At 31.6% G+C, this 20,837-nt stretch overlaps 2 protein-coding genes across 2 annotated transcripts in view; both read right to left on the bottom strand.

Moving 5' to 3' along the window:
- The window catches only part of LOC132742065 (protocadherin Fat 4-like), a 46,251-nt gene extending 39,521 nt beyond the window's left edge, over positions 1–6,730 (bottom strand). Inside the window, exons 1-10 of the mRNA XM_060730349.1 lie at positions 6,556–6,730; positions 5,939–6,176; positions 4,890–5,020; positions 4,480–4,548; positions 3,872–4,033; positions 3,307–3,535; positions 2,152–2,282; positions 1,587–1,655; positions 1,168–1,329; positions 326–554 (exon numbers count right to left, since the gene is read on the bottom strand). Coding sequence (XP_060586332.1) covers positions 326–554; positions 1,168–1,329; positions 1,587–1,655; positions 2,152–2,282; positions 3,307–3,535; positions 3,872–4,033; positions 4,480–4,548; positions 4,890–5,020; positions 5,939–6,176; positions 6,556–6,730 — 1,595 coding nt within the window. The remainder of the gene's footprint in view (positions 1–325; positions 555–1,167; positions 1,330–1,586; positions 1,656–2,151; positions 2,283–3,306; positions 3,536–3,871; positions 4,034–4,479; positions 4,549–4,889; positions 5,021–5,938; positions 6,177–6,555) is intronic.
- A 1,927-nt stretch (positions 6,731–8,657) lies between these two features.
- On the bottom strand, positions 8,658–20,545 carry LOC132742063 (protocadherin Fat 4-like). The gene is made up of 18 exons (XM_060730348.1): positions 20,478–20,545; positions 19,722–19,881; positions 18,978–19,197; positions 17,966–18,090; positions 17,270–17,338; positions 16,708–16,869; positions 15,996–16,215; positions 15,507–15,631; positions 14,968–15,036; positions 13,822–13,989; positions 13,182–13,413; positions 12,577–12,627; positions 11,938–12,012; positions 11,447–11,556; positions 10,413–10,644; positions 9,914–10,047; positions 9,540–9,605; positions 8,658–8,863 (listed from the first exon to the last, which is right to left on the bottom strand). Exons 2-18 carry the CDS (start codon positions 19,768–19,770, stop codon positions 8,658–8,660), a joined length of 2,313 nt encoding a protein of 770 aa, XP_060586331.1. The 5' UTR covers positions 19,771–19,881; positions 20,478–20,545.
- Positions 20,546–20,837: the final 292 nt, after the last annotated feature.

Below are 20,837 nucleotides of genomic sequence, written 5' to 3'. Positions count from 1 at the left end.
AAAACATGTCCATGTATTCTCATTTCTAATACAGCAATTAAAAAACTCTCTCATAGAAAACATACTTTAAAGTGTTCTACAATACTTGATGCAATTATCAATAAAAGTACACGAAGCTGAATATAAACTATATACACTATATCTTAAAACGACTCTGTCGTTACAAATGAAAAACTAAATCCATCTATACTTTATATAGCACCTCTTGTTGTTAAAGCGGTGACAACATAAAATAAAATCCAAACTGAAAATGGACTTTAACGTCAGGAATACAAACACAAAACAAATCTTCATATGTACAAACATTTTCAAGAATGGAACGTACCTTATGGTCACTGTAAAATTCTGATCTGTTTCATAATCTATTGAAGAATTGGTTACAAGTTTTGTATTGTCCGCGTTAATCTTGAAAACCCCAGCCGAACTTTGACTAGCAACTTCATATACAGGATTTGCGTCTCCATCAAGATCTGTCGAGTTTAAAGTCAAAACATCTGTCCCTATAGGAACATTCTCCTCCACCGTCACCATGTCAGGAATGTCCATTTTTGGAGCTAAAATTAACGAAGAAATATATGTGTGATGCGTTTGTACATTAAAATCTTGTAGTTTGAAGGTCCATTATAAAACATTTTCGTAAGAAATCTGGTAAAGGGAAGATCCATCGGAAACAAAACAATTTAAACAACAGAATTATATGAAATTACAGACTCGGTTTTGACTGAGTTTGTTTGTGAAAGAAAACGTAAATAGGCAACATATATCATGCCAACCAGCACTGGTTTAAGCGGTTTACAATCTTTCAAATGAGTGACGAGGTAAAAAGAAACATAGAAAAACAAAAACAAGCTCATGATATGATCATTGCGAAATATGAAGCTTTAAGTGAGCCATCATTAATTTAAGTTGTCTAGTACATCATTGACAATGTAAGATTATCTTTTCATTATGTACAGTCACAACATTTTTTTTTTAAATTAGCATATTTTTTGTTAGATCAATTACGGATTCATTGTGTTATTTCACTATATTAACCAGTCCTTAAACATTGCTCATAAAAATCGTATTACATGTATTTCACCTCAGTAATGTAAAATATAAAATGGTAAGAAATCAGTGAGGAAAAATGTCAGAATGTTCTCCTGGTTTTCTTTTTAATAAACTTACCTGTTCTTACATTAAACGTTACGTTGTGTGTGGCCATATTCACAGTATCATATGCCTGTATCTGAAGCACATGAGATAAAGTCACTGATGCATTTAATGTTTTATTCAAAGTAATGATCCCACTGTTTTCATCGATTTCAAAGATGCCATCATCATTTCCACCTGTAAACAACAATGGCTTTGGTATTAAATAGCTTTTTTACAGGACTAACAATGACAGAGGATACTATAATTGTTTACAAGAGATAACACAGTAATAAACCATATTGCTTTTTACATGCATTATTAATTTATCTCATCGGGATCATTTGTTGTTTAAAATTTACAAAACAATTCACCAGTAATAAATTGGATGACACACATTTTAACTAGCAACACTTTAGTACATTAAAGTGTGTTAAAGGTATCAAGACAATTACCTATTATAGAATACGTTGTTGTTCCAATTGTATCTGGATCAAATGTCTCTGCCTTATAAACTGATGTAGCTATATATAATAGAGAAGAAATATGTATCAATAACACAATTAAACCTTTACTGTCAGCAATATTGCTAAGGTCAAAAAGGAAAAAGAACAATACTACCAAAATTCAGGCTTCTGTATTAAAACAAAAACAAGATAAAATGTCACAAACACTGCATGTTTCTAATGTAACAAAATAATACAATAGAGAAATGATTCATTGTTTTAAAATATATTGTTCAACATAAAAACTGTCCGAGAGAAAAATTACACCCAATTGTCAGATTCATGCATATATATGACCCGTCTATCATTTACTTCAACATACTGACTTGACAAACAAGTTAGTATTGGCATAGAAAAGTCTATACTAGTATTTAAATGAGAGCTTACAATTCCTAACACTTACTTAATCTTCAAATAAATGCAATGCAATTTACAAAACTTTAACACAATGACATTTATAATTTTTTAAAATTCTACAACGCTGGCATATGTAACTCGTATCAATCATAATTACATTTGGACGCATCCTCCAAAATGTCCGCCTCCGTACTGGATGTGAAATTTGGGGATACATCGTTAACGTCGATGATAGACACGGTAAATGTTGCTGTAGATGACAGCTGTAGAGACGAGTTATCTGTTACACTGGAAAAAAAGAACAATGCTCTTATAATTATATTTATATAAATTTTTCAAATTCAAATGATACACCAATGCCATTTTAAGAAAATATAAAAACGAAATTAACTTACTGTATTCCTTAACATATTTAAGTGTTAGCAACTTGTACTTATATAATTGTATTACTTGAAACTTTGTTAAATTAAAAAGGAAATAATTATGAATTCAGTTAAAGGATACAAACGACTTTACAATAGGACCTATAGTAAACCATAATCAAAGTTTCCGTGATGTCACAAAACATTCATTTTGCTAAAATCACTGAATCAACACATAGTGTAACATAAGAGACATATAATGTTATAAAATCAATACATTTCTTTTCAGACAAAAGGAACACATAACATATCACTTTTTCAGAAAATCTATGTATGGTTTGAGAAAATATAATCATATAATGTATAATAAAATATTTTACAGAACTATTGCATCACATGGCATACAAAGTTCATTGCATCGCAGAATGATAAAACTGACATAGTAGAGTACAATGGATAAAAGAAACAATACTTTACACATAATAGATAATAATTGTTCGCAGAAATATTACACAGCGGAATGTATCGCACGACACAACAGGACTACACAAAAAATCATCATTTGTTTGTTTGTTTCATTTTACGCCTTTTCCCAACAGTATTTCAGTTATATAGGCGGGTAGTTTCCTGAGAGTTACACCAGTACTAGATTTCCTTCCTCCGCGTTAAACTACCAAAACATCTCCCGGGGATCGATAGTTAACTAGATTAGAAGTCATCGACTCTAACCCGTCGACCACGGTGGCGGTCAAAAAAAAATCATCATATTTTTTTTTTATATTTCGTAAAACTACTTACAATGATAAATAGCAATGAATCTTTTGGTCGTATTTGTGAAAGGTATACAGCAAAGGCAGCTGAGAGAACAAAATCACTAATTGTCAGCAGTAGATCAGCATTGTTTTACAGTAGATCAAATAAAATGAAAGAAAAGATACAGAAGTACTTACTTTATGACAAATGTATAATTGACTTTGGATTCATAATCAAGTGATGCAGTTGTAACGACAGCTTTAGCAGTTGCGTTTATCTCAAACACTCCTGGATCACTTTGTTCAACAACAGCAAACACGTGGTTAGTGTCATTGTCATAGTCAGACACTGTCAACGGCCACACCTCTAACTCTCCTGTCACACTGTTTTCCGTAATGTTTATCAAAAATGGTTCTATACGTGGAACTGTTTAAATAAATAAATAAATAAATAAATAAATAAATAAATAAATAAATAAATTGGCAAATGGCAAACTTGGCAAATATTGACACACTATAAAAGTCATTATTGCAACAATAACATAATATTCTTTTGCTTCTAAGCAGTCAACGAAGAAAACATTTTACTAAGAAATAATGATCTTGATGTAGGAAGGGTTTTCACAAATCTTGCAATGTTTAAATAAGTGCAAGTCATCAAAATTTGATACAAGAGAGTTCGTGGTTAATATCCTTTGTTAAATCTTATAAAGTATTCTAATATCAGAATACTTTCATATATAGATTTATTTCAGCAGTTTACCTGTTATGACATTGACAATAAGGTTTGTTGTAACTGTATTAACAGTGTCGTTAGCCTGAATTGTAAGGTTATGTGTTATCATGGTGGCTGCATTAAACTGCTTCTCTAGGGTAAGATTCCCACTAGTTGAATCCAAAGAAAAGTAGCCATCCCAATTTCCGTCTGTCCGAATAAAGTAAATTAATATATTTATACATTGGTTTCTGATTTTCAGTAAAGAATCAAACATTATTTGACCGTCATTGAAAAAACAAATATAAAAATAGGTAATTCATTGTTTTTTATGAGAAATTAAGTCTGGAAAATGATAAACTATATATTTTTTGACAAAACAGATACCTGCTACGATCTTAGTATGTAATGCAAATGTTTTAACCTATTTATTTTGTGTGTATGTAATAGTGTAATCATATATTCCAAAGGTGTTTCGAGAACAAGAAATGAAAAGTTGTAAAATTGAGACAACCATTCAAAAGAGGAAAGTACGCTTAAAGGAATTATACATTTTCCAAAACATGTAGTTGGTCAAATTGGATGTAAATATCCAAATACCAAGTGACCAATAGGGTTGTTAAAGTTATTGGAGTAAATTTGTCTTGCTGTGTTACCTGTGATAGAATATGTTGTTGTTCCAACGGTATCTTCATCTGTGCTCGATATTTGAGTAACAACAGTTCCTATAAAACATAAACAACAGTTATGCTGAGTAACAACGGTTCCTGTAAAACATAAACAAAAGTTATATCTGGCATTTTGCAAATGTCTAGTTGGTAATAACCAGTACTTTAACATAGACATTGTTTACTTGTTATAGGCAAACTGGTCTACCCGTTAACGACAAATGACAAAATAAAATATAAAACATGTCAGTCATCAGGTTTCAAACATGTAAAACGTTTTACATTGCTAACAATGAAACTACAGTAGAGACAGATCTTAAAGAAATATTTGAAACAAATCTTGTAGACTAATTTGATAACATAAATATAGAGACGACTGTATAAAAAACACCACAAACCGTTTTCTTGAAATTCTGGTAGATCGATAGATGCTGGCGATGTGAATACAGGGTCATTGTCATTGACGTCTGTTATTTCAACAAACAATGTTCCGTCTGACGACAATGCAAACGTCGAGTTGTCCGTAGCTCTAAAATAGAAAACAATATTGTGATAATCACTGTTTTATGTTTCAGTTTTAAAGTCAGATAAGCCCTCACATTGTACAGACTAAGCATTCCTCTTCTGTGCTATTGGCTTCTTAATTTCGGCATACCAGTTATTTCAATTTTTTCTACACTTATCAATGCAATATTGTTGCTAAAGAAGTCATTTAAATTAACCCTGGAAAATAATTCCAAGTTTAAAGTAAAACATGTTTAAATGGCGTTAATGATAACAATGTTCAAATTTCACAATTACTACACAGTCTCTTTGTAAATATAAAATAAACATGTTTTGACTTCCCACAAATTAGAAATGTTATGTTTAAATTCTATACATCCTAGGTGATCACAATATTAATATATACTGTCAATAAAATCAATAAAAAATTGGCAGTTTTATTTCAAGCAAGAACCAACTTTACTTGACCAGTAATAGCGAATGCAGCTTCCCATACTTTTCCATAGTTTATTTAATCTTAGACATATTCAATAAGAACTTCATAGATTTCCACACATTTCTTTGACTCATGGATGAACATAGTATTTCTATAAGTGTAAATGCTTTCCTTAGCATATTTTATGACTGAGACTGATAAATATACTTTTTCTTCGTAATACTGTATTAAAACAACAGAAGAATGCGTAATAATTAAACAAACATAAGACTAACTGCATTGTCAAAGGATATCGTTTGGAGACATCATCATAACATGTACTGGTACCAAGCGAGGCATGAGATGACATACACTGTCCTTTCAACCTTGCTACCTGATAAATAAATCCGTAATGACATTAGGACTTACCTGAAACTTTATAATCCGCAATGATGTTAGGACTTACCTGATAATCAAAAGATAAACATTATATAAGTATACGGACTGAAAAATTGTATACAAAATTACCTCAGAGTGATTGTATATAATTGTGTTGTTTCAAAATCAAATGACGCTGCTGTTGTAATGTTTTGATTGTCGTCACTTATCTCAAACGTATTGTTACCACTTTGAGTCAATATCTCATACTGTACACCGGAATCACCGTCGGCGTCGTTTGATGATATAGACCACACTATAACACCGCTAGAAGTGTCTGTATTTTCAGCAATTGTAATATTTTTCACCGGGAAAACAAACCTAGGCGCTGCAAATATATAATTTACAAAGAAAATTCAGGCTATTTTTTTAAAACATTCATGTCATAAAATTAGAAATAAATCACAACCCTAACCATTTTTTATTTAATGTTTACACTTTTGACATTTGGAAACAGAAAAAATCGAATACATTTTACGAACTTACAATCATTATTCATGTGCAAGAATTCCTTTTATTGGAAGTTCCTTTTATATTAGCAGTTTTGTTTAGACATTTCAAGAAAATTGATGATTTATAAGTCATTTGTACTATTGACATGTCATTTATGTAACTGAAAACACAAATGCAAATGCGTAATTTAAACTCACTTATAAGTATATTTCGCAATATAAATATATTATCTTAGTGACAAAAAAAAATAGTACCAGTTTTCACGTATGCTGTAACGCTCAAGTTGGTTGTCTGCACAGTGTCGTTTGCCTGGAGAAGTAAGTCATACATTAACATGACGTCAGGCTGCAGGGAACCACTAAGAGTTACCTCCCCACTTGTTGCGTTAATGCTAAATGTGTCGTTTGTGTTTCCATCTGAAATGTACATAAAAATATACATGTAATGTACATGAATATGTCCCAGTAATATACATGTAATATGTAAAAGTAATATACATGAATATGTACATGTAATATATATGGATATGTGCATGTAATATACATGGATATGTTCATGTAAGATACATGAATATTTACATATAATAAATTGGATACATACATGTATTATACATGAATTTGTATACGCTCGTACAATAGAGCGAATCATTCTCTATGAAAATAGCATTTACAATGAATTACGAATATTATCATATTTAACATTTCAAAAACGAATGCAAGTATCAAATGCAAGTTATTCAATTTCTAAATGACAAAGAGGAAATTGATTTAGTTCACAGTAGTAATAGACCGAGAATGATATTTTCATCGCATTGAACACCAGAAGGCAATTTGAATCACTGCGATTGGCAGACAGGAAAATACAGCTGAAAAATATCATATAATATTACTACTGACCACTGAAAATGATGTAATAAATGTAATTATTTACCAAATAAAATAGATATTCACTGTTGACTCGGTATCCACTGCCGTGAAGTCAGTGATTGTACACAACCGACCTGTAATAATACAAATTAATACATTATAAATTTACTGAAAGTTTTAGCCGGCACCGTAAAAGACACAGTTTGCAATGATGAGTAATATCAATTGGTAGCAAAGTTAAGCGAAAGTTTGTTATAGCCTAGTTTTCTTAAGCATTTTATGGGTTGATTTTAGCACTCGTTATTACAATATTCAAGTTTGAAATTAATGCAGATATGAATATGTTGATAATATATATAACGTGTCTAATAAGTTGATTTTATCTTTTTTTTGTTATAATACTTAAACATGTTCAGGAAACAAATCCGCATATCATGAAGTTTATTGTTTTAAAAACTAGCTTTTTTATGATTAAGAAAAATATGTACTATGTCACTTACCGGCAATTTCGAACTCGGAAATTTCGAAAGAACCTGGAGATGTGAAAACAGGTGCGTTATCATTAGCATCAGTGACTGACACAGTTAATGTCTCCGTGGATGTCATAAAGAACGTCGAGGTGTCTGTTACCCTACAACATAGAAAACACGATGAAACACAATTGAAGGTAAGAAACCTGCTAGCTAGGAATCGCGGAATCGAGTTAAAAATATATTCGTATAAATTGTGAATACATATATTGTTGCTTTACTCGTTACTTAGTTAACCAATTTAGGTATCTATTTCTAACTTACTTCAATGTAACATTATAACTTTTAACTGTTTCATAATCAATCTCGGCTGTCGTTACAAGTCTTGTATTGTCAGCGCTCAGAGAGAAAATACCCGCTGGTTCCTGGGAAACAATCTCATACGTCTCATTTACGTCACCGTCACCGATTCCGTTGAATTTCAAAACCGAAAACAAAGTAACTTCTGAATGAAGCTATAATGATCCTCAGACAAATTTCAACATCTCGGGAAACACAAACACAAGGGAGCATAGAAAGGAAGAATAACTGAATGAATATACATGAAACAGACGATAAATTTTTCGTCACACTGCTAATATATACATATGACCGAAATAAGAATGTCAAGCTCATGATATTTTTGATTGTTTTGATTAACAACTTAGGTAGCTACGTGCTTTATTTATTTCATTTTAAGTTCGTCAGTTCATCTTTGAGGATTTTGAAATATTACAAAACTTTATGAAGTAGAAAATAAAACCTCTAAGGATCAAGCAACGTAGTAAATAGAAATAAAGTAAAAATATATACGCTCGAAAGCTCAATATAAAACACAATTGTGATGTTGCACGGTACTAAAATTTATTCCATAATGCATGACCCTAGAACTATGGTAAAGATGTGAAATATCTTATCTTATTAAAATACTTACCAATTTAAATCAATGCTTTAAATGTTCAGAAAATCATGTTAACAAAATTATTTTGACAGGGGTAGTTTGTTTGTAAGAGTAAATTTCATACCTGTAACAATACTAATGTTAACTTGTTGTGTGGCCACGTTGACACTGTCATTCGCCTCGATAACTAGATTATAAGTAAGTTCTGCGTAATCTGTTAGTGCTTTGGCAAGTGTTAAATTGCCGCTGACAGGATCTATAGTGAACACATCATTTGTATTTCCAACTAAAATGAAACAGAAAATACATCATCTTGAAGGAACTTTCATTGAATGTGTTTCTGTTAATCTTTGGAAACCGTCAGAAATGGATACCGAGAGGAAAGTCAAACGTGACAACATGTCGAACGCTGCAGCTGAACGGACAAACATATATATTCATCAGTGTATCAGAATCTGACTCAGAAAAATACAAATTGCTTGTGCTAACATATGTAGTGTCTACGGCTTGAACGTGCATATGTAACAATAAAATATCTTAAATAAAAAGAAATAAAATAAATCCCGAATGAACGCAAAAACGATAAAATGAAAATGTGACAGGCTTGGTTGATTCAAGCCTGTTCATTGTTGAAAGCTTCTGAACACTTTCATACATAATCGTAGCCTAAATTTAGCAATAGAAACATTCATATTAATGTACAAGCAGTCTATTACACACTTGGCTCAGTTAACGAAAACTTTGGGATGGGGAGGCGGTGTGCATTTTTTTTTGAAATTCAGGCACTAAATTAGATTACTAGGGTAAATCAATAGCAAACTTTTATTTATTTTGTGTCAAACAAATCAATCAATCAATCAATCAATCAATCAATCAATCAATCAATCAATCAATCAATCAATCAACCAACCAATAAATCAATTAAATGAAATAAAATTAAGTTGCATAAGTTGTATGCTTACCTATAATTGAGTACGTCGCACTTGTGGTGTCTGCATCAGTCGTTGACGCAATGTAGTCAACTAAACCTATAAGAATATTTTACATTTAAGTATACAAATAAATGCTTATATGAGTGTATCCATATTTAATGTACTTTTATCTACATCTAAACACAATATTCAATGTTTAAAAATTTTGTAATTACTTAAGGGAACAGAAACACAAATATGCTTTGATTAATACTGTCGAATACTCTATTTACTTTCCTTGTCAAAACATTTGTTTACACATTTCTAATGATTCATTTTATTGAACTCTGCTTCAAAATTATAACACTAAAAATGAATGCAATCTATATAAATACATGTGTTAACTAGTATATTCAAAAACTTACCAATTGAGGTGTCTTCTCTTAATTCAAGAGCAACTGACATAACACTGAAAACTGGAGGCTCGTCGTTTACGTCTGTGACGTAAACAGTTAGCGTTGTAGTAGAAGAACGTTGAAACGTTGATGAATCAGTTACTCTGAAAGTATAGGCATAAATTATCTTATATTACTTGCCACTTGAATTCAAAGGTAGTATATACGCAATAATGATGATAATAGTAATGATAATGAACTTCAAAAAAGTGAAATACATATTACCTTATTTGCAGATAATAGACAATATCTTACATCAAAAGTCGGCCAGAAAGGCAAAACTCAAAATGACACAGGCTCAGGTTGATTTAACATGTTCACAGATGATTTGGGATAATACCAGCTCGCATCCATGTGCCCCTGACATCGGCTAAACTTATACTAGTGTTGAACGATTATCACGGATAAGATAATTATGTAACGTTTTGTTTGAATAATAAAGCAAACAATGAAAACATTTAAAACATACTGTAGAGTAACTTCGTAAGTGGTTTTATTCTCGAAATCAAATGTTGCAGACGTGATTAGTTCAGTGTTATCTCCGTTTAAACTAAACGTTCCATTAACTTCCTGTGAAATAATTGCAAACGATGGGTCTGCATCGTTATCGACGTCAGTTGAGTTAATCACCCACACTGTTTGTGACGTATAGGTTCCTTCTGCTATCGTTACATTTGTGTCTGGCAAAGCTATTTGAGGTTCTAAATAATATAAAAGAAAAAGGAAATATACTAAACTAACCTGGAATGATAATGGTGTACATTTCAAATTAAGTTAAATAAAACAGGCAACAAAAAAACTGGATCAATATGAATGTCCAAGACATTTTGTAGTTGAAATTGTTGAAAACAATTAAACTTTAGTAAAAAATACTATCATAAAAAGCACGTTAAACATATAAAGGACAATTGTGAATTAGAGACCCTATGTAATACAGATAAATATTCTACACTGGACAGCCTTTGTTTACGAATCAATGTTTAGACAAGATGTATGTGAAAAAAGCCTGTTTCTAAAAGCAACTTCACTTAAAATTTTCCCAACGCCACAACTTCACTTATTTTCCCCACGCCTCAATTTCAGTTATTCCCCCCACGCCTCAACTTCAGTTATTTTCCCCCAAGCCTCAACTTCCCTTTTTTCCCCCCACGCCTCAACTTCACTTATTTCTACCACGAATCTACTTCACTTATTTTCCCCACGCCTCAACTTCATTTATTTTCCCATGCCTCAATTTCACTTGCAGTAGAAAATCAGGTGTCAACACACATCACTATCCTCCCATTACCCATCCAAACAATCGTGTGTGTCACAAAGGCAGATCTAATCTTTGTATTATTAAGATAATCGAAATTTGATGCTTTCAATTGAAAGAAATGGGCTATCACATCATATATCAGATTAAAAATCAGATGAATAAATCTGAAATACTCTAAAAAGCTTGAAAAAGACTATTCAAAAAAGTTATCTATATAAACTTTGAGAGTTTGTAAATTCAAATACCTGTTATAACTCTGACTGTTAAATTAAAGGGGGTCGTGTTTTCCGTGTCATTCGCGGCGATTGTTAAAGTATATGAAGGTGTCGACGAACCATCTAAGGCATTAATACATCTGACTCCATTTGAAGTTCATTTATAAAATCGTATTAGCCGTGTTCCCAGCTGCCGAAGTAAAATTATGAATTGTTATCAAGACGTCAATAACAAGTAATATAGAGGAGGACACTTAAGATTGAGCATAAAGATATAAACTGAATATATATATATAATCATCATATTTTAAGGAATTTAACACAAGAATATAAAGATGGATAGTTCACATTTTAATCATTGCAAATACATCTAATCCAATCGTTTGAAAACGTATATGATAACAGCACGAAATAACAATAACATGAAATTATGCTTCCTTATTTAGACAATATGTATTCAATAAAAATTCCACTTCAAAAATTTAGTTAACGTAATTACAAATCAAGTTCAGATAACCTACCTGTGATTGAGAAAGTAACAGTTCCGATCAGATCTGGATCGTCTGCTCTTGTCGTATAAAACAAACGCAGAAATTCTGAAAAAGAAGACGAGAAAAGATTAGTCCTTATATGGACATACTTACACCTTACATCCATCCGGAATATATTACTAGTTACGTTTCCTTTAAATAACAGAAGCCGTAACGACCAGGGATTCATTCAAACCACTTGCAAACTCACCGCCGTGTATAGACTATTGCGTTATATTCAACAGAATCAAGCTACCAAATAAGGCCAAGAGGCTTAATAAACGTCGTAGGGGTTCATATAGAACGCGAGTACCTGTTCGTGCCTGAAAAAAATGCACGCGGAGAGCACATGAGGTCTTTTTCCGGCAGTAAACGTGGACCAAAAAGGCTTAATGAACACTTTTTTCCTCTTTTGCTGAAAAGTTTGAAAGCATCTTTCTGTATGATATTTATCATTGCAAATTACTGATATGTTGATATATGTTGTTATGACAAATAATAATAAGAATTACCAGGAACCTCAAAACAACTGAAGATTTACATACTTGAAACAGTTGTATCGTCTGCTAATTCTATATACGAAGAGGAAGTGATATTTGGCGCTACGTCATTCTCGTCTTCTACCGTTACAACCACTGTCTCTTCAGACGATAACTTGAACTGGGACGAATCAGTTTAACCCTAAAAAAATACAATTAATATATTGTAGAAAAAACTGTCATTTAAGATGATAATCCCTGACTCCTGATCTTTCAGATCTTGAAATAACAAGAGACTTTTTACACCAAACCTTGACATGTGCGCGATTCAAAGCGCTGTTAAACAAACAGGTTATTTTATCGCAAATAATACTCAAATACATTAAAATTGGACAGGTCAGGGATCTATGCATTAGTGCCTCCGAGGGATCATACTTTATCAAGATATTTATTGTACACCTTTTACCATGCTGCCCAATATGATAATTGTAAACTGATACAAACAGTAACGAAAGTATTGTGCGGGCAGATTGTGCAACATCAGACGAACTTTACTTTAATTTAGGTCTATGACTTTTTTTGTGTGTTTAATTCAGATTTATGAAATAGGTGCAATGTACACTAGTATTTTGCGGATAGAGAGAAATATCACCTTCTCACTTAGCATTCGAGTATCTCTTTATTATGTCATTTGATTAACAAACTTGATGAATGTGTATCGTTTGTTGAAATGTACTCAAAATAAAATAAACTCACCTGATTGTAACATTATATTGATCTACATCTTCACGATCAAATGATGCGGTAGTGATAAGCTTTGTGTTATCATCACTGATAGAGAATGTACCAGGATGACTTTCACTTAGAATAGTGAATTCAGGATTAAGATCACCATCAACGTCAGTTGATGCTAGTGCCAGTACTTCATATCCTCCTGATGTATCCACATTCTCGGTGATTGTCTGTGGACCAAGACTTAGACGAGGGACTTGAGAAAAATAAAAACAGAATCGTTACTGATGTTGATCCAGTAATGATTGGCACTTTACAACGTCTACTTCATGAATTGTCTTACTTTTACAAACATGACCATACAAAATAGCGATAAATACCTACCAAAAGTCCAACATCAAGATACAATAGTGATAACTATTATAGCATCAAAATAGTGAATTGTTAATACGTTAAACAACTTTGGCAAACCATGTAAATAATAAATGTAAAAGTTGTATACTGATATAAAAATAAATCAAACACTACTTTAATCCAGTAATTCTACATATGTACTTACAAATAATAAATGGTTAACGACTATTGGCGGAGTTTAGTTAGAACAGTTGCGTAATTATATATAAAACACTTTTTTATTAATAAAAAAAGTGTGTTAATTTATTACCTGATTTGAACGTTATTGATAGTGATTGGGTAACACTATTTACAGAGTCGGTTGCTTCGATGGATAATCCAACATTCAAATCACTTGTGTCATTTACTTTGTATTCTTTAGCTAAAGATAATTCTCCAGAAGATGAATTTATAGTAAAGTAGCCCCCGTCGTTTCCAGCTGAAAACATAATGAAATGACCTTACTAAATTAAAATTAAAATTTGCTCAAATTTGATATTAGACAATACTGATAATTGCTACATAGTCTCTTTGTTAATATAAAATAAATATGTTTTGACATGGCATTTGATATGTTATGTTTAAAACTCTACACACTATAGGCAGTCACACTATACATATACAGTGTCATTAAGAAAACTGACAGTTTTTTTAAAGCAGCACGCCTCCAGATTCATTCTAATTTTCATTCTAATTTTGAAAATGTATTTAAAGGTAAAATATTGTGAAATGAACAAAGAACGTACTTGACACATTACAATCGGCACTTAAAATCCACGTAAATTAACAAAAAGAGGTCAAAATATGCATAAATAGCCCCTACTGCGTTAGTAACGCAGTAGAAATATGGTGATAGATACTACAAAATACAGTCATTATTTGCACGTAAGATATAAATTATCACTAGAATCATTAATTTGTTTACTTTTCTCAAAGTTTTAGTATGGTTTTTCCAAGTTTAATTTTCTTGAAATATTTTGGGTCATCTGGAGGCATGCAGCTTTAAAGAAAATACAAACTTTACTTGACAGTGGACGGTAGTTTAACAGTACCGTCCATGAACAGACTCAATCAAAACCGAACCTGCAACATTTTCAATTTTGTCGTTTTAAGCTTTCTTTAGGGATTCTGTTTTTCTCTATTGTGTAATATGGTATACAGCTTCCCATACATAGTTTATTCTTTCTTTTATTCAAATTAGACATATTCAGAAATGATTTAATAGATTCCAATAAATTTCTGTGATAAAAATATTTTTCTGAACGATGAGCATGGCATCGCTTTGGCCTATCCGCTCATTTCATGAAATTAATACATAATTTTCTGTATTCAAAATAAATGTGATAAATATGTAAAATGACATGAGATAATGAAGAATATCAGCTGTGGTTGTTTAAAGATATTTAATTGATATTACCATTAATAGAATAACTGACAGTCCCGACGGTGTCGGCATCCGTGGCTGATACTGTGAAAAACGTTGCTCCTGAAAATAGAAGATATAAGAAACATTATCAGTATATTATCGAATGCGTGTGATGAGATATGTTATATATATTGTACTACTAAAATCTTTTAACTCAAGAAATGCTATGTTGCATTAATTCCTGAATAAAAAATATTTTGGGAAGTTCACTTTTAAACTTGGACAAAACAAGTTCATTATTTACGGCACGAGCGGGCACGTGAGAAGAACCACCGAAGTTTCGTAAGCAGCAGAGGATAGCTTCCTTGCATGAAAAAATCCGATTTTGTTTTTGGTTCCCTTTCCCTTACTTCTCAATATCATTGCATTAAATAATGATAACATCTTATGTAATATTATGATATCATATATCTGTAATTGATAACTGAAAACAGGAGATATCTATATAGATGAATATTTATAAGATAGAAGAAAATTGACTGTACTACTTGGGTCTGATAACCAAAGGAAATAATAACTTCTTTACATACCAACTTGTGTATTTTCTGGAGCTACAACATTCTGTTCTGATTCAAAGACTGGTTCAACATCATTGACATCTGTGACATTTAACATGTACACAATATCTGCAACTTTCCCGGACGAATCTATTGCTCTGTAATAAAATATACTACCTAAAAACTTATGCTTAATCCTACAGTTTTATAAAATTTGGTCTGCTTTGAAATTGGAAATCACTTTTGAAAGTAATAGTGTTACCAACAGTTTAGACCCTGGTCATATACCATAAATAAATAGGTAAAACATGATTGTATATAATAATTTTTATAAAATCTATGAACAGTCAATCTATCGTCTTCATCAAACATGATTATGTATTTTTAAAGAGACATTATAACTGTAGATATGAATGGAGCAACACACCTGAGTGTGAAAACTTTTTTCTTGGTGATTGAAATACATCTAATATTAATGTTATTTGATACAAGTTAAACAAAGTTTATTGCATTCTAGCTTACCTTATTCTGATAGTATAATCAGTGTTAGTTTCATAATCAAGAGCTGTAGAAAGAACCAGTTCGTTACTGTTGATAATAGCAAATGTATTTGTGGCAGGACTCTGTGATCGGATGGTATAGGATGTGGCAGTTTCTGCTGTGAGATTTTTTATGACTGTATTGACAGGTGTGTCTTCAGCAATGCTGTCAGATGTTCCCTTGGCAGGATCCGTCCAAACAACTATAACAAGCAATAGATAAGTAAATGATAGTTTTATCATTAGAGTTTGACATTATTCATATTAGCAGAGTTTTTTTCTTTGTAATTAAATGGTCCCGAAATTGCAAAGGTTGCACGATGAATCAATATAACACATTTTTCTGTTCATAATTCTAGGGTATGTCTTAAACTTCAAATCAGTATATCGTTATATGATGATGGTTTAAATGCAAACGTGTGGTAATATAATTCATCCTTAGAATCCTATAAAATACATTGTTTTTGAAAATCAATAAAACATTTCAGACATTCTACTGTCAACTGTGACATATGTTGTAAGATACTTAGGTACCGGTAACATACATAGTGGCGATTACGATATAAATGAACTTTCGAAGATAAAGGAGATTTTAACCCTCGTGAAAATTTCTTAATATGTGGTAACAGAAACAAATATTTTTTGACTCTTGCTATGTTCGGATTCAAGTTTAATATATACATGTTTATTCTTACTTCTATTGATAGTAATGCTGAGGGTCATTGTTGCAGTTGCAACACCATCCGTCGCCTCAATTAACAGACTGTATGTAGGAGTTGTATCGGGATCTAAGTCCTTTTCAAGAGACACTTCACCTGTCGTTGTATTTATGCTAAAGTCTGAATTAGTATCCCCACCTGTTGAAAAAAACATATATCATAATTTATTAATTATAGTCCATCCCATAAATATGGTATTGTCTTGTTTTATATAAACTTAACATCCGAGGACATGTGCATCGGTGTTAACCTTCGAGTTATTATGAAATCAGTACAAATAGTCGTATACATTTTATTATGTTTGTTTTTCCTTTTTGAATATAGAGACATTAGAAACTTTATAAATCTATTTCCCTATTAATCATTATACGTATGCATCTTCTTTAAGGCTTTACGTAAACAATGTTGCAAGCAATCATTAGTTGACAATTTTAGGAAGAGTAATTTGTTATAAATTATTTTCAGGATACAGATGTAAGTACAAGATTGAGATTGGCTGAAAAGGCAGTGACATATTTGCGTAAGACCGCCATTTTACCGTTTATAGAGAATGAAGGTGATCCAACCGTATCTTCATCAGTAACCTCTGCCGTGTAGATAACTGTGCCTGAAATCAGAAATTATAATATTCTTTTTACATATTTTCATGTAAAAAGCTTAAACTTATTAATTAAATGTTATCATTAATTTGTTTGCATTTATCTCTAACAACTGGAAGTGGTATATTGATTCCTATTTAATGCATGTGTGACATGAATTGAAACAATATTCCAAAAGCCAGAATCCGCCTTAATTTGCTCGCAAATATGTTCCGGATTCACGGAAATGATTGGTGCCACATTCGGACACTATTCATTACTATTCAACTCCGCCGGTGCAACTCTTATAAATCTCTATTTTTAATTATAGCTGTCAGTGAATACTTTAAACTTGTTAGAACCGGAAAAACGAGTTAATTGTCATGTTACTGATATGATATGATATGATATGATATAATGACATGACATTACCTAAGAACTACATGTATTTCAAATGTGTTATGATTCAGAAATTAAATACGTGTCAAAGTCTTAACCATAGTATTGCATTTGGATGGCCTAAGGTAACATGCAACTTGCAAAAATGTGCAAGCAAGGCCAATCAAGGAAATGCAATACTGTGGATATAAAGATTATACATATTGTTAAATTATGATCCTAACACACACGATGATAACAAATCTGCTGTATTTTACCTCTTTCTGTGTCCTTTGTAAGATCAAGTGGAACAATTGTGTCAGCAAACTCGGGAGCAACGTCGTTAACATCTGTCACATTGATGATATAAGCTATCTCTGTCGTACCCTGACCTCCAGCTGCCCTATAATGTCAAAATGATGCATGAATACATTCTTTAATAAAAAGAAAACTATGTACCAAATGATACTGGTTTGTTGAAAATAATGTTAGTAATTACATGCTTAGTCCCGACCATTATTATAAAGACTTGACATTGGTCTAGCATTATCTCTTTAAATCTAGACATATCCATACCAGGAGATAACTTTAACATATATAGACATACACATACTATGAGATGAAAACAACTCATAGACATACACATACTAGGAGATGATAACAGAACATAGGCGATGAAAACAACATTTAGGCATACACATAAAAAATAGACGATGATTACATCACATAGACATACTCATACTAGGAGATGATAACAACACATATCTTGGAGATGAAAACAACATATAGCGTATATATACTAGAAGATGATAACAACACATACGCATACACATCCTGGGATGTACCAGTAATTTCAATCATATCACTTTCGTTTCTCTAAGTGAATTTTGACACGAAATTTTATACATCATTGGCCGTGCTATCAATAAACGGCAAATAATTACAGTACTTTATCTCGTGCTGCAATTATTCCTGAAATTGGTGTAAATAACTAAAAACTAATGATGAAATAATGTAATACAGCAACATTTTGAACAATGGTTTTTGAATCATTCAATACTGTAACATCGGACTGATTTATATTTTAAAAGGTAAAAACATTCTGTGGATAGTGATATTCCAATCTTTTCATATGCATTAATGTTTTTATCGATCAATGTGGACTATCAGCATATACATATTCTTATCCAAAAAAGGTGCAAACAAATATTTCTAGTAATTAACCATATATTTATGAATCCTATCGAATGCTATTTATTGATTTGCCATGAATAGAAGAAATGATCTTACCTTAAGGTAAATGCGTATGATTTCGTTGTTTCATAATCCAATTCTTCTTCTAGAGATAATCGATTAGACGTTATACGGAACTTATCCGTCTCAGTACCAGGGTCAACCTCAAAGGAATAGAAACCTGCGTTATCAGCATTCATCGTTAACAACACTGTATCCCGCGCTGTGTTTTCAGCGAAGGCATCCATCTGACCTTCTGTCGGTGTTCGCCAGAAAACTAAGGAAAGGAAAAATACAAAATGTTTCTTAATTAAAAAAACTATTTAAATATAAGTTTCTGATTTTTTTTAAATGCTTAGACATTTTTCTAATAGTCATGTACAATTATCTACATCATGGGAATCGAGCGTTATTTTTGCTTTAGAAAAAAATTCTTATTATTTTGATAAAAATGATATTTAAAACAACGATAGTTTAAGATTGAGGTTTCCATGATCAACTCAGTATGAAAATATCTTTGTATCCAATAAGGTCTAAATTAAAAACATGTTGCATTCTTCTCAAGAGTGTAAGAAATACTATGACATTTTATACAATAACAGTATCCTGAAATAATATACATGTACACAAAATGATCCGTTTGGAAAGCACTCAATGACTAATGAATCGAGTAATATAACAATCATGAGTAAGACAATTCTTAAAGCGAATATTGCTAGGTACTTTCGATGTCATTGACCAATTTTATGTATTCTTTCCACACCCCATGTATTATCTAAATCTAGAAAAAAATACACGTACCATTGCTCAGGTAAAATCTAAGGTTCAGTGTATGCGGTATTGACACCATCGTTGGCTTGAATTTCTAATTCATGTTTTACATCGTCGATGTTGAGTGCAGTATTAAGTGTGATCTGTCCTGTTGTAGAGTTTATACTGAAGATACCGTTGTCGTTCCCACCTATACACGCAAAGTAACCAAATAACATTTATAACAATGTAAATATTAATTCATAGATACAAATTGTTTAAGGTATAGTTTAATAATACAAATCAATTTGATGACTTCACGTGCTTAAGTTTTGTATGTAGGTCACTGACGGTGTCATATGCATGTAAACTTCATTTCGATAGTTAATATGAATCATGAACAATTATACAAGGCAAATGATCTACTGTGTTTTCGAAATGTTCAGAATGCTATATAATTATTAATCAAATAACAAATACATCAAAGATAACGGTAAAACTAATTTATCAAGACAAGTTACAAGTGGCAAATATTGCTTAAAATTATAAAATCACACATCTAATTGTATTCATATGTGCCATGTATAATGTATTGAATTAATAAAAAAATAATCACTAACATATTGAATAAATATAAGCCTTTGAGTTTGTGATAATTGTGTATTGTAAATGCTGGCCAAAACAGACAAAAGCAATGCAAGACATAGACAACACATATCAAATCAGTCAAAAATTGTAGTCGTGCGAAGAAATGCAGTAATTGAGCCATTAATAAATTTCTCTTCAATTGGGTATATTAAGACTTACTAGTTATAGAGTAAGTAACCGTTCCAACAGTATCAGCGTCTGTTGACGTTACAGTGTACACCACAGTGTCTGAAAATATATTGCACAATACGATATAAAAACGTTTGTTTTCTTATAATTGAATACTATCAATTGTAAAACTATCAATCTGCTAGAACTTCAGAAGGAACAATCACAAAAAACAATGGAAATAACGTTTCTATATTAAAGCTTAAAAGCGCAATGCTGGTTACCAAAATATAGACAGAAGTTATATAATATGATAAGATGTAAATTGTTATGTGGTATACAATTATATGACATAAACATGTATAAACTACAAATACGTAAAGGCCTATGGTTGGCAACCATTACCCGTTG

Source organism: Ruditapes philippinarum, unplaced genomic scaffold, assembly GCF_026571515.1.
Source record: "Ruditapes philippinarum isolate M1 unplaced genomic scaffold, ASM2657151v2 ctg2009_1_1_1_1, whole genome shotgun sequence".
In the NCBI taxonomy this organism is placed as follows: domain Eukaryota; kingdom Metazoa; phylum Mollusca; class Bivalvia; order Venerida; family Veneridae; genus Ruditapes; species Ruditapes philippinarum.
This window is presented reverse-complemented; position numbering and strand designations above follow the sequence as displayed.

Bases quoted from the DNA above. Each gene is read 5' to 3' on its own strand.
- LOC132742063 (XM_060730348.1), bottom strand. From the start codon at position 19,770: ATGGTGTCAATACCGCATACACTGAACCTTAGATTTTACCTGAGCAAT. The intron at 16,870-17,269 runs GTAAAATGGCGG...TTTTTTCAACAG, and splicing joins ACCTTCATTCTCTATAAACG to GTGGGGATACTAATTCAGAC. The intron at 9,606-9,913 runs GTAAGTTTTTGA...ATATTCTTATAG, and splicing joins AAGAGAAGACACCTCAATTG to GTTTAGTTGACTACATTGCG.